This window comes from Salvia hispanica, chromosome 1, assembly GCF_023119035.1.
Source record: "Salvia hispanica cultivar TCC Black 2014 chromosome 1, UniMelb_Shisp_WGS_1.0, whole genome shotgun sequence".
In the NCBI taxonomy this organism is placed as follows: Eukaryota; Viridiplantae; Streptophyta; class Magnoliopsida; order Lamiales; family Lamiaceae; genus Salvia; species Salvia hispanica.
The window spans coordinates 31,813,127-31,825,856 of NC_062965.1; the positions used below are offsets into that span (position 1 = coordinate 31,813,127).

Consider the following 12,730-nt stretch of genomic DNA (forward strand, 5'->3'; position numbering starts at 1 on the left):
AATGCTAATGCTACTGAGGTTACCCATTAAGCGTGGCGGCGCAATACATTGCATCGCTAGTATATCTATCACAAGCTTGCATCTACTCACTAGACATCTATGTTTCCACCAATACCCAATAAACACGTTATGTGTTATTGTCTATTTATGAAGCCATGGTACAACTTAAATTAAAGCAAATTTTAATAGTTATAGAAGTATGCCTCTGCTTTAGCTTGAGGAGTACATTTTTAGGAATTGAGATTATTCGATCAATGTGGTGACAAATCAAATTGATTATGTTTACCCTACGAGAAATTGTATCTTAATTTCTTAAAGTTTACATTGTCGCAGGCACTTGTCAACCATGAATAATACAACTCAAAAAACCAGTTAACTAAACTCAAAATTACCTAAAAAAATCGATTTTTTGTTAACACTAATAAATGGAGTATATTTCATGTTTGATTATAAATGGAAGTAAAGCATATCCTGCAGATGCAGAAATCAAATTTCTGTCAACTCTAATGAACATATTTCATGTTTGAATATAAGTCAATGCAATGCATATCCTGCAGATGCAGCATGAGTTTTCATGTAGACTGAATGTGATATGTCAAGGCATATAATAGGGTACGGTCACTACTAATTAAACTCAACGTCAAGAACTTGGAAAATATATGAAACGGAGTATTCATCCTTCAGTTGACAGCAACTCCGGCAGAAATGTAATTTGAACCCAGGGCGTCTGAATTGGGATCTTTGGCCTTATTAGATAATTTGAGCACCTGAACAGCCTCTTCAACCTTAGCGGCTAGTGACTCCGGTGTATCCAACAGAACTAGTAGTTCACTGTTGTCCATTTCCAGAAGCATGCCTGTTATCTTTGCTGCTAGATCAGGCTGCATTTGCAACATCATGTAAAAATTGTCACTATGGTAAATGTTAAATTTTAATGAGGAAAACTAGGAAGATTTTAACTCATTGACCTGATGATGAGCAACCAGAGGATAAAGACGCTCCCCAAGAATATGTTTCTGTTGCTCTGGAGGAGCTGCAGCGAGCACGCTACTTAACATTTCAGACCCCTTACCATCAGCTCCAGCTGATAACAAAATAGGCTGAACAAATATTCAAGATTAGGGTGAGTTGCACGCATGTGTTGAACAGCAGATGACTTGGATATGTTACATGGAAAGTACCAAAATGGGCATAATACTGAAACGCACCTGCTGATTGTTTGAATCTTTAGATGAAGCCAGAGAGTGAATTGGCCGTTGCAAATGTGATGGATATGTACGACCGGCAGCCTGTGGTAGAATATTCCCGTTCACCATTGCTCTTTGTCTTTGTCTAAAATTGTTGGGAGCCTTTAAGAAATAGAGAGAAGAGCTTATGTAAGAAATTATGCTAACCAGTATATGGACGAAGCTCGTATAGAAAAAACTACTAAGAAATCAGTGCTACTGACAAAGGTCATAGGATGAAGAACTGGTCTGGAAGGATTTGGAATGCCATTAGCCCTCCATCCTGGCCTGATTCCTTGCTGCTGATACATCACACTAGGCTGTGCAGGCATCTGTGGAACAACTCCAGGGGCTGGATAATATAGATGAGAGTATCCTCCCTGAATAACAGGTGACGGTGGTCCTGATAACCCCGCCATATGTTGAGCATATATAACTTGCAACTGCACTTGTCTTTCCTCTTTTCTTTGAGCAATTGCTACATATAATGGCTTCCTTCGCAAAATCAACCCTGTAATACATGCACAACTAAGAACTTCAGCATCACGATATTAGTATGCTAAGTGGAATTATAATGCAGCAAGTGCTCTGAAACATATTTTGCTTCATATAGGAAAATTACCTCCCCACACACTTTGATGCATCGAAAATAAAGTTAATAATATGCATTCATGCACATCCATTTCAGTGTATAGAATGGAATGTGATAAGATATGCTTGGTGGGGTTGCTTATGCATGCCATTTAAACCATACTACATATAACAAGAACAAGCAGCCTTGTCATTCCATAATGAGCCTCATGAACCCAATACTTTTCATTCACTATTTTAGAATGCTTCTAACAAAATTTTGTCAGTATCCCCATCAGAAATTTGAGCAAAGAACAAGAGATAACAAGTGCAAATATGATTGTGCCTCATGAACCCAATACGTCTAAAAAAATTCAAATGTTGTTTTATAAATATTAGTAGAAGTAAAAAACCCACCATGGAAAGTATACACAGCTTTATTTGCCTCCTCGGGTGTTGAGAAGCAAACAAATCCATACCCTCTGCTTAATCCTTTATCATCTCTCATTATCTTTGCAGAGGTAATCGTGCCACACTGACTAAAATGCAATCGTAGCTCATCATCAGAAATTTCATCATCAATATTCTTTACATACACATTCGAAGCCTGCAATCAGTAGATTTAAGGAATATCATATTCATGTAAAAAAATACTACTGTATTACAAAATGACTGTACATATAAATTAACTCCTGTGGGACCTGGTATTTCAGGATCTGTTCCTTCCTTTTCTCCTCAAACTGGCGGCGTAACATTTCCTCGCGTTCAGATTTTTTTTGTGCCCGGGCAACATATAAAACCTTTGACCCTGTTGAATGAATGGATTATACCACAAATTTTTTAACACAGTTATGTGGCATAATCTTACTACAAAATTTTATTATAGTACTTTATAACCATCGTACCAAGTTGTGATCCATTCAAAGCTTCTACTGCAGATTTGGCATTTTCTGCTTTGTCAAAATTAACAAACCCAAAGCCTCTTGATGCACCATTCTCATCTCTTGAGATGATTAAGCTCGCAATTTTTCCAAATTGAGAGAATTTTTCCTCAAGAACTTCCTCAGATATTTCTGTATCTAGATTCTTCACATACAGGTTTGTGTACTTCACCTCTTGACAAGGAAGAGTTCGCTCACTTTTTTTGACAAATTTAGATACAAACCTATGGAAAAAACCTTTGTCAGTGAAAAGATGTAAAATATGGAGAAGATAAATTATCTCTCGCATCAAATCAAAGAAAAAATGCACAATGAGAAACAAGAAGCGAGGCAAAACAAGGAGAATATGCCATACATCTGTTTTCCTCCATCAGCTAAGCCATTGAGCTTCTCGATGGCTGCTTTTGCAGAGGCTTCAGACTCAAACTGGACAAAGCCATATCCTCTGCTCTTCCCATCATCAGAAGTCACTACTTTACAAGATAATACATCACCAAAAGTCTGAAACATTTCTTGAAGCTTAACGCTATCTATTGAGTCGCTCAAATTCTACAATGAAAACAAAGAGGTAAACTGTTCTGTTCAGATAAGTGGATCATGAACCAATTAGGATATTCCAAGAAATAGTACTCCATATTAAATAAAATAGAATTTCAGAGTTACCTTGACAAAAACATTTCCAACTCCACTTCTTCGTCCATCCGGGTCGCGACGTGACCACATAACTCTTATCACTTTTCCATTCAATGTGGAATGGTTTTTCAACTCAATGGCACGAATGGCTACAGAAAAGCAAGGGGTTAAAGAGTATATCATTAGGAGCAAGTAATTATGGCAAATTACTAATTGTAGAATCATGTGAGTTAAGTCGATGGCACCACAATTTTTTTGGTCAAGAACCACCAACTTATAAGTTCCAAAATATACAAGTATTCAGGAATAATCAGACCGAGAATCAGACTCCCACATAAAGTGAGCCTTAAATACTCTCCACACAAGAGGAGTTTGAATTTATTATACATGCAGATAGAGACTAAAATCTCAATGAGTTGTGTAATAAGAGAATGACGCACATTCCATTCCCAAATGATCCAGGCTGAGGAAGGGTTCAAACCCACATGGACTTCAAAATATTGAGTAAAACTTAAATAACTATGTTGTGACAGGAATCCTTGCAGCCAGGTGACTTTGGCTGATTTAAATGAACACAATTAGCTATCCCCAAATAATTTGATGATATGCATACAATTCAGCAAAAGAAGTGGTGCAGCATTGTGCCTCCCTGTGAAGCCGATACGATTATCATAACCACATTGGATCAGGATCCATTAGGCAACAAAATTATCAAATATATCATTTAATCTATGTTCGTACATGCATCAATTATATCTAACCTCTCTAATCATGAAAATGTACCAATAATACTAGAGTCAAACGGATACACAAACAACAATTATTCAACACAAACAGCTCCAATCACGAACCAACGCAGTCACAACACATCCCAATCCAATCCTCCACACCACGCACCCCTTCAATTTACACAATACAGCCACACACACATACAGAAGGAAAATAAATGTGAATAAAAAAAGAATTACCGTCTTGAGGCGAAACAAGGTTGACGTATCCATAACAGAGGGAGCGGCCGGTGGAGGAATTGAGGCAGACACGGACGGAGGTCAGGGAATTGAACTCTTTGAAAGCCTCGAGCAAAACAGCATCGTTGACGTCGGGATGCAAGTCTCCGACGTAGAGAGACGCCGGCGTGGCCGGAACTGCCGATTCCAACGCCATTGACATTTCGATGACCAAGAGCAAGGAGGAACGATCTGCTCCGTTTGTGGATCAAAAATTGGAGGCGGAATATGAGAGAATTGTGTGGTATTAGGTTGGGAGTTACGATGGATTGCAGATTTGGAAATCACATAACGCAGGAGATTTTATTTTCCAAAAATGAAAATGGAAAAAGGATGGTAATTGAGGATGAAAATACAGAGTAGGAGGTGTGTTGAGGGTAAATTGCATGGACGCGGGAGTTTTGTGCCGTTTCGCTCAAGGGGTGCCGTAAACAGCGTCGCTACTCTCCGCACCGGCGCGTTGTTTCACTTTCCCCGTTGTTTCTATTGATTCCAATATTTCATATTTTTACGAAGAAAATGGGTTGATTATATTTGTAATATTGGAAGGAATGAGATTCAATTTAGATTCAATTAAATTGTTATCCTACCAACGGGTCGCACCACGGTTGGCAGCGCGGAGATGTGGTGACCATGAGGTCACGAAGACTTCTGGCCTTAATCTGCAAGCCCGGTAGAGTAGGATTAATCGGATTCCGCCAAAAGACAAGTTCAGTACACCTGTAGCTTAAGAAAAAAAATTATTATCCGATTGTCTTAATAATAGGGGAGTCGGGATTCACATCACATACACAACACAACTTTTAATACTTGTATCGATTTTATTTTAATTTTTTCAACTTGTAATTTTATTTTATTAATTTCAGTTCGTATCGATTTCATTGTGACATGACACTTTAAAAGATACCCAAGTATAAAATAAGTTATATTCATAAATCTTCATGTTAATTATTTGAAACTGAGTTATTAAAAGTTTCAAAAATTGGGGTAAAGTTGAAAATCTTGGGATCGAATTGATTCAATGACTAAATATTGATGACAAATTCAATAAATTTGTAAAATTATTAAATGATATTCACTCGTATGTCATTAAATGTCTTGTACTGTTATATAGTCTAAGAATGTACATAATTCAAGATATTATTTTACTTTTATTATTCTTGGCAAATTGATTCAACATCCCCACAAACGTATTTTGCTGATATTTGTAAAATTGATACTTCGTGGTCCCCTAAAAATAGAAAGTTTAGAGAAATTGTGAAATTAGTAAAGTGTGAATAAGTGTCAGTGGATAATGAGATCCGCCTTATTACTAGTATAATAAGTGGTAAAAAAGTTTCCAACAAATAAAAAATGAACTAATTTTGTGGGATAAACTAAAATGTTAAAAGGAAACTATTGTTCAGGGACAGAAAGTTTGTCTCATTTTACCATTTTAGTTCGTTCCACAAAGTTTTTTCCAATTAAAATCTTTCTAAAAGTGGACAATAAATACATCCCTGAATCTCCTCAATATACACACCTCAATTTTAATACAAAGTCCAACAATTTCTTAAAACTTGCACCAAGTCAAATTTTGTGGAACGGAGAGAGTAATATTTACACTATACTAACTTTTTCCGCCCATTTAAATTTACATTTCTTAAGACTTAGATTAAATAAAAATGGATTATTTAATCTTGGATGGAGAAAGTACGATAGACGGAATCATTAATCCTCGTAATATTTGTGCAACCAATTATGTGTGTACATAAGAGATTGAACATTTTTATGGAAATACGTCGAAATTTATATTTGTTCAACCAGATTAAGATTATGGTGTATCCATATTAGAAATATTAAGCACATTACACGTCATCCCAGCAATTTATTCAAAGTGGGATGCATGACATCTTCAATGCACAATGAGAAAAATTATTCATATGTAATAAATATATAATATATATTTAATTAATATGCTATACTAGTATAGAAGATACGATATGGAATAAGAATGACATTTCATAAATTTTGACACATTACAAAACATAATTTATTGTACATGAAATGTTTTGTCAAATTTCAAAGTAGATTTTAAAATTCAAATATTTTCTATATTTAACTTTAAAAAACTTAAATTTATTTATCTATGATTGCATTATATTAGTAAAAAATATATATAAATTAAAAATTTTATTTTATTTGATAATCCATCATCCATGCTTATCAAATTAGCAAAGGCACATAAATGGTAGGTAAACCTTACTTTCCACTAACTGATTTCACCCACATTCTATTAATAAAACTAATACTTTTACATAAAAATTGGTCTCACATTCCATTATCTTTTCACACCTACTTTTTTTTATATTTCTTAAAATTCGTGCCGAACTTAAATGAGACTCCTAATGTTAAATGGAAGGAGTAGATTTTATAGGTTCTACCAAAATGGGGCCCTAAGTCGATAGTGAATAATAGTTCACGAGCTGACTCAACTCAACACTCCACATGTACAAATATAGAACAACACTTGATATGGGCTACCTATGTTAAAATATACTCCCTCCGTCAGGGATAGATCTAGAAAATGTTCACTGAAGGGGCAAAAATACATGTGGGGGTATTTGAAGTATTTGAGGAGGGGCATTTAAAGAAGAAACTAATATTATATTTTTTCTACAATAGATTCTATACATAGATATGAAATTTTGAGGGAGGACATTTGCCCCTCGTGCTTGCCAATCAGATCCGTCCCTGCCCTCCGTCCCATTGAAGATGACACACTTTCCTTTTTAGTTTATCCCAACTAAAATGACACATTACTTAAAATGAAAACACATTTATCTTTACTTTATTCCCTCTCTCTTACTTTACTCTCTCCTCTCTACGTACAAAATAAATTTGCATAAAATCTCGTGCCGCCCAAGAAAGAGGTCATCTTCCTTGGGACGGAGGGAGCACAAGTTTGAAAATCAAAGCTCCCATTTCCTTGTTGCATGCAAAGTTTTCCATTTTATGGGCCCCAATCCCATTAGAAAAGCAGTTACAGCAAACGATGACGTTTTAAGCCAACTCCTGCCACCCTATACAGACGCCAAGAAACCAATTTTTTAACCCTACGCGCCATCTCTCACTCAATCCAACGGCTAATAAATATCTTGACCCACCCGTTCTTATCGTCGCCGTTGATTGCTGGTCCCCAACATCAATCTCTTAATTGAAGTTGTACTTGTACATATTTAGACGACTTTCACTATATATGCTCGAGATTAATTTATTTTTCCTAGTTTTACTAGTAATAGTTCATATCACCCACAACTAAATTGGGATAAACTCTCACCTGTCTTAGCGTCTTAAATAAATAGCCGTTCAAACCAAATAGTGGATGAGAATCACCTAAAAATTCATACTACAAGTCATGAAGGCTAGCTAGTGGTGCATGCAATCGTATTATTAAAATTCCAAAAATATTTTATGTGAACATTTTAATAGTATTTGATTGTTAGTATTTATGTCACCATTTTATGTCAAGCGTGGACTAAAAATATTTAGCATAACATTAATAATATATACTCCTATCACTTGGGATTCTAATTATAATTAAAATTCTAATTAATATTATAACAATAATGTAATTAATTAAACAAAATAAAATGTTATACACATGTGTTATAGATACATGATTTGGAGTGAGGTGAAATACTTGTGGAATTCAAAGAAACCCCTCTCTCTCTAATATCTATCTCTCCTCTCTTTCCCATGAGACAAATGCAGGTGCCTCCATGGCTGGAGAGACTGCTAAGAACAGAATTCTTCAACCTTTGCCGCACCCACGGCGAGGGCAGCCGGAGCGAATGCAATATGTATTGCTTAGATTGCAATGCCGGCGCCTTCTGCTTCTACTGCCGATCATCTAAGCACAGAGATCATCATGTAATTCAGGTATTAATTTCTCAATTAAATTCTTCAAATTTCGATACAACACACATATGTAATGAATTCGATTAATATCGTAGATAAGGAGATCGTCGTATCACGATGTGGTACGAGTGTCGGAGATTGAGAAGGTTGTAGACATAAGTGGGGTGCAGACATATGTAATAAACAGCGCAAGGGTTTTGTTTCTCAACCAGAGGCCTTTGCCAAGAGGCGTCAAAGCTGTCTCTCATCTCTGTCAAATTTGTAGGAGGAGTCTTTTGGATAGCTTTCGTTTCTGTTCTCTCGCTTGCAAGGTCTGTCCCCTTCTCTCTCTCTCTCTCTTTCTCTCATACACACACACACACACACAATTTGATCACATTCTTGACGTTTTCATCAAAACACACACATGGGTGTGATCATGATTCATGAGTCATTTACATTAACAATTTTAAACTGAATTTGTTAGATTAAATAGTGGCATTCTTAATGCATTGATGAAAACCCTCAAAATGTGCATATCATAACCGACTAAATATGTAATTTCATCATTTTAATTGGTTGTATCTTCTTTTTTTTGTCTAATGTAATATATCAAAAGATTAATGAGTTTGAAAAATAGCTTGTAGGAATAAAGAGGAATGGGGATGCAAGCCTTTGGTTAGGTGCAAATAATGAGGTAGTTTTGGAGAAGGATGGGGAGATTTCAATGGAAGAGAAAGAATTGTGTGAAGGATCACAACAAGAAATCTACTTAACCACGCCCCCACCTCATCTTCGTCATCATCATCATTCAAGAAGAAGAAAAGGCATCCCACATAGAGCACCGTTTGGCTCTTGATAAATTAATTATTTCCTTTTTTATTTCACCTTCATCTTCGTTTCAATTTCTACTCCTAGACTAGCTACTTTCTAAAGCCCATAACTCCGACATTATTTGTCCCCACGAAAAACAAATTAATTATAGCATTTTCATTTGATTTTTTTTAATGTAAGCAGTATTCATCTTGTATTTCAATATATCTATGTGGATCAATGGATAATCTACGAGCGTATATACATATTTTTGAGAAATATGATGAATATTATTAAATTGCTAATGTATACGAGGTAGAATATTGATTTGGTTCATGGGTGTTGAGAGTTGGGAGGATAATAGAATTTTCCTAATTCATTACACGCATAAAAAAAAAGTAAAAAAAAAAGAAGTTTTCTTGCTGGAAAGAGCAATAATTAGTGCTTAATTATTGAGGTATAAATATGATTAAGAATATAAAGCAAAGTCATTGTGGAGCGTTGTTATATTTTCATGGTCCACCAACCCACATGGGCCGTTTACATAAAGAAGAATATACTTTAAAGATAACAAATAATTGTTTCATTTGTTTGCTACTTTGCGTTTCTTTAGGTAGTTTAATAATAATATCACCACGAATATTTGTTGGAATGAATCTTTTTTTTTTCGAAAGGGTTGGAAAGGATCTTTATATATATACCATGATGGAGTATTTTATTATCTTCCATTTTTATAAATATATAAGAGTACTCTCATTTGATGAAGTATTATAACATAACTTTTCAAATATTAAATTAAAATTAAGTAACTATATAGGAAATGGAAAACATGATGAATTCAATATTGAACTCTTTTCCATGGTAAATTTTTTTTTTGTAGTGATGACTCATGAGATGTAATGAAAAATGTATGAGCGAGCAATAGGTAAAATTAAATAGAAAATGTAAGTCTAAAATCAACCGACATTATCGGTTGGAGTTGAACAAGTAGGTAAGTTTCTATACAAGTGAGGATTTCCACAAGATTTCGAGATTTTCTTACTAGGGAAAATCTTTGAAAGCAATATGATTTGGAAGTTGTTCTGATTGCTAACGTAAAACTTATACGCCCACAAAAGTTATATTTGGAAGTAACCAAAATTCCTTAAATCTTTATCCTTTTTATTTTAAACAATAATATCGCAAAGTTTCCATGACATTATCAATGGAAATTTCATTATAACCTTCCTTTACAAAAAAGGAAAAGGAGGAGGAATATCTAGAATCTTACACGAAATCCATTTATGGATGTAGTATTATGTTTATGGGGTTTCACCATTTAAGCATTTTATACTAATAAAAAAATTATGTTTATATTCATAGTTATGATTTTTATTTCGATGCCAATGAACTCGTTGCTATCTGCAGCTCCAATTTTCCTACTCACAATTTTTTTAACATGCATATTGTTATTTTAAACAAATCTTGAAATAAACAATACATATTTTTGAATAAAATACAATTAGATAGCATGTCTTTAAGGTTGGACAGATAGAGATTGCACAAGTCCAACCTAATAATGTTGCCAAAAGAAATTAGGTTCTATCTATGACACGGCGTCATCACTTTTGTGGCGATTGTACTCTCCACAATAGGCTAATAAACTTTGAACGAAATATATTTTCACGAATTTAAACTTGATCGCAGTAATAATGAACTTATGCATTGTAAGAAGTCAACTTCCCACGATTTAGAATTTCGACAAAATTTGAGAGAAATGGTTAAACTCAAGTATAGTACAAACGTTTTTGTTTACGCACATTATATTACAAGCGACATCGTTTCTTGATCAGTTTGTCTATCTATATAATCGGACGTAACACATCAGATTAAATTTAGGAAAAATCAAACTCATGAAAAAATCACTACAACGCGTAAGTTTATAATATCATCAACCAAAATTTGAAATGGGTGTTCTTTATTTATATGCATATTTCTAAATACAGTTGAACGTAGTTCGGATGGAAAATTTATACTCCGTGTTATTACAAGTGATGAATTTTTTCTGGACATAAAATTTAAAAAAATGATTATTGAGTTAAGAAGAAAGAAAACTTTATTCTATATATCCATTTAGTTAACAACACTGCATTAAATCTTATGCCATTTCACTTAGAGTGAAATGAACGAAGTATTAAAATAGATGACTAAGACATAATTAAATAAGAAAAAATAAATTAATTGTTTTTTTTTTCTATTTTAAGAAACAGACCAAAAAAAAAAAGAATTTTAATTTTTAGGAACGGAGGAAGTAGTATTTTATTCGAAATAAGACATTAGGTACCGTCGTCGGTCATATAAGTTTGTACGTATAGGTTTAGTTATTTCATTAATGTTTGCGCTGGTTCTCTAAACTTTTTGTCGTAAAAACTGAAAGTAAATATTAGTCAAACTGTAAATACTAATCACAATATAAATCACTAGATATTTTAACATTTTGATTTTTTGAAGGTAAATTATGAACTAAATTTCTTAAAAAAATGTATCGAAACTTGACTGTATTTCAACGCGAAATTACTTTATATCGTGATTAATAATCACGTATATATTATTTTTATGGTCATAGAAGTAGTTTATATTATAGTAGTATGATTTAACTTAATCAAATGATATTTATTGATGATAGTATAACTTATATTAATAAGTTAATATCAATCACTTTTAAAACTAAATGCTACTCCCTTTGTCCCTTAAACCACATTTGTTATTTTGGAATTTCTATTAAAAACTACTTAATGATTTTTTTCCTCTCTAACGAGGTTAGTCTCATTCTTTATTATTAATATTTTAATTATTTTTTTTCTATTTTTCTTTTTTTATTAATTATACATTAAAATATGTGTTGTTTCAAATATTGTAATATACGATGATGATGAAGATGATGGAGGGAGTAAATAAAATCAACCTGTTGGCTGTTGTGAATCATTTTATATAGCATATGGACTCGATGCATCACGTTGTATCCAAACGGGCCCATGACATTTTTGTGAAGTAGCTCATGGATCCATTTTAGGCCCACGTAGAAAATGTATTTGCCTATATGGCACTGAAAAAGAAAAAGGAAAATATAGGAAATGAAATTGATACAAATAACTTTAATATACAGTGCATGCGCAATTAATCGTCAATCGTCATACATCCTTAAAAAGCTAATGCATCTTTATCTAATTTATTATCAAATTAAGCTTTAAAATAAAGTACACAATCTCTCTGTTCGCCCACAAATTCTCGCCTCTCATATAAAATCCTTAACATGGAGTCATGGATTGCCGATAATTTTGAAAAAATGAAGTATTTTCGTAATTTCACATTTATTTATAAATTAAAAAAACCATACTATTCAAACTAGAATAATTGAAAAATAAACTTATTTCTAACTCTTCCTAACTCACAACAAATCACGTCAATTTTTATCGAAAGTCGAAACATGCCAACAAGTGTTGTCGTATGATGTCGGATGTGCGCCAATAAAAATTTTGGTTGAGCCTCCCAACGTGAAATGTCTACTCCATCACTATGTAAAGAAATAGATAATTTTGAGATCTAGAATATGTGCATTAGAGATATTCTTTAGGCATATCCCTTGAAGATGCTACAAATGCCAACCTAAATTTCACTTCTT

The 12,730-nt window shown here is 33.7% G+C and overlaps 2 protein-coding genes across 2 annotated transcripts; one reads left to right on the forward strand and one right to left on the reverse strand.

Moving 5' to 3' along the window:
• Positions 1 to 426: 426 nt before the first annotated feature.
• LOC125201911 (polyadenylate-binding protein 7-like) lies at positions 427 to 4,856 on the reverse strand. The gene is made up of 10 exons (XM_048100207.1): positions 4,339 to 4,856; positions 3,401 to 3,519; positions 3,093 to 3,286; positions 2,702 to 2,961; positions 2,498 to 2,604; positions 2,214 to 2,403; positions 1,451 to 1,737; positions 1,209 to 1,349; positions 969 to 1,100; positions 427 to 881 (listed from the first exon to the last, which is right to left on the reverse strand). Exons 1-10 carry the CDS (start codon positions 4,538 to 4,540, stop codon positions 681 to 683), a joined length of 1,833 nt encoding a protein of 610 aa, XP_047956164.1. The 5' UTR covers positions 4,541 to 4,856; the 3' UTR covers positions 427 to 680.
• Positions 4,857 to 8,075: 3,219 nt separating this feature from the next.
• Positions 8,076 to 9,269, forward strand: LOC125202291 (protein RGF1 INDUCIBLE TRANSCRIPTION FACTOR 1-like). The gene is made up of 3 exons (XM_048100668.1): positions 8,076 to 8,298; positions 8,373 to 8,588; positions 8,897 to 9,269. Exons 1-3 carry the CDS (start codon positions 8,116 to 8,118, stop codon positions 9,113 to 9,115), a joined length of 618 nt encoding a protein of 205 aa, XP_047956625.1. The 5' UTR covers positions 8,076 to 8,115; the 3' UTR covers positions 9,116 to 9,269.
• The last annotated feature ends 3,461 nt before the right edge of the window (positions 9,270 to 12,730 follow it).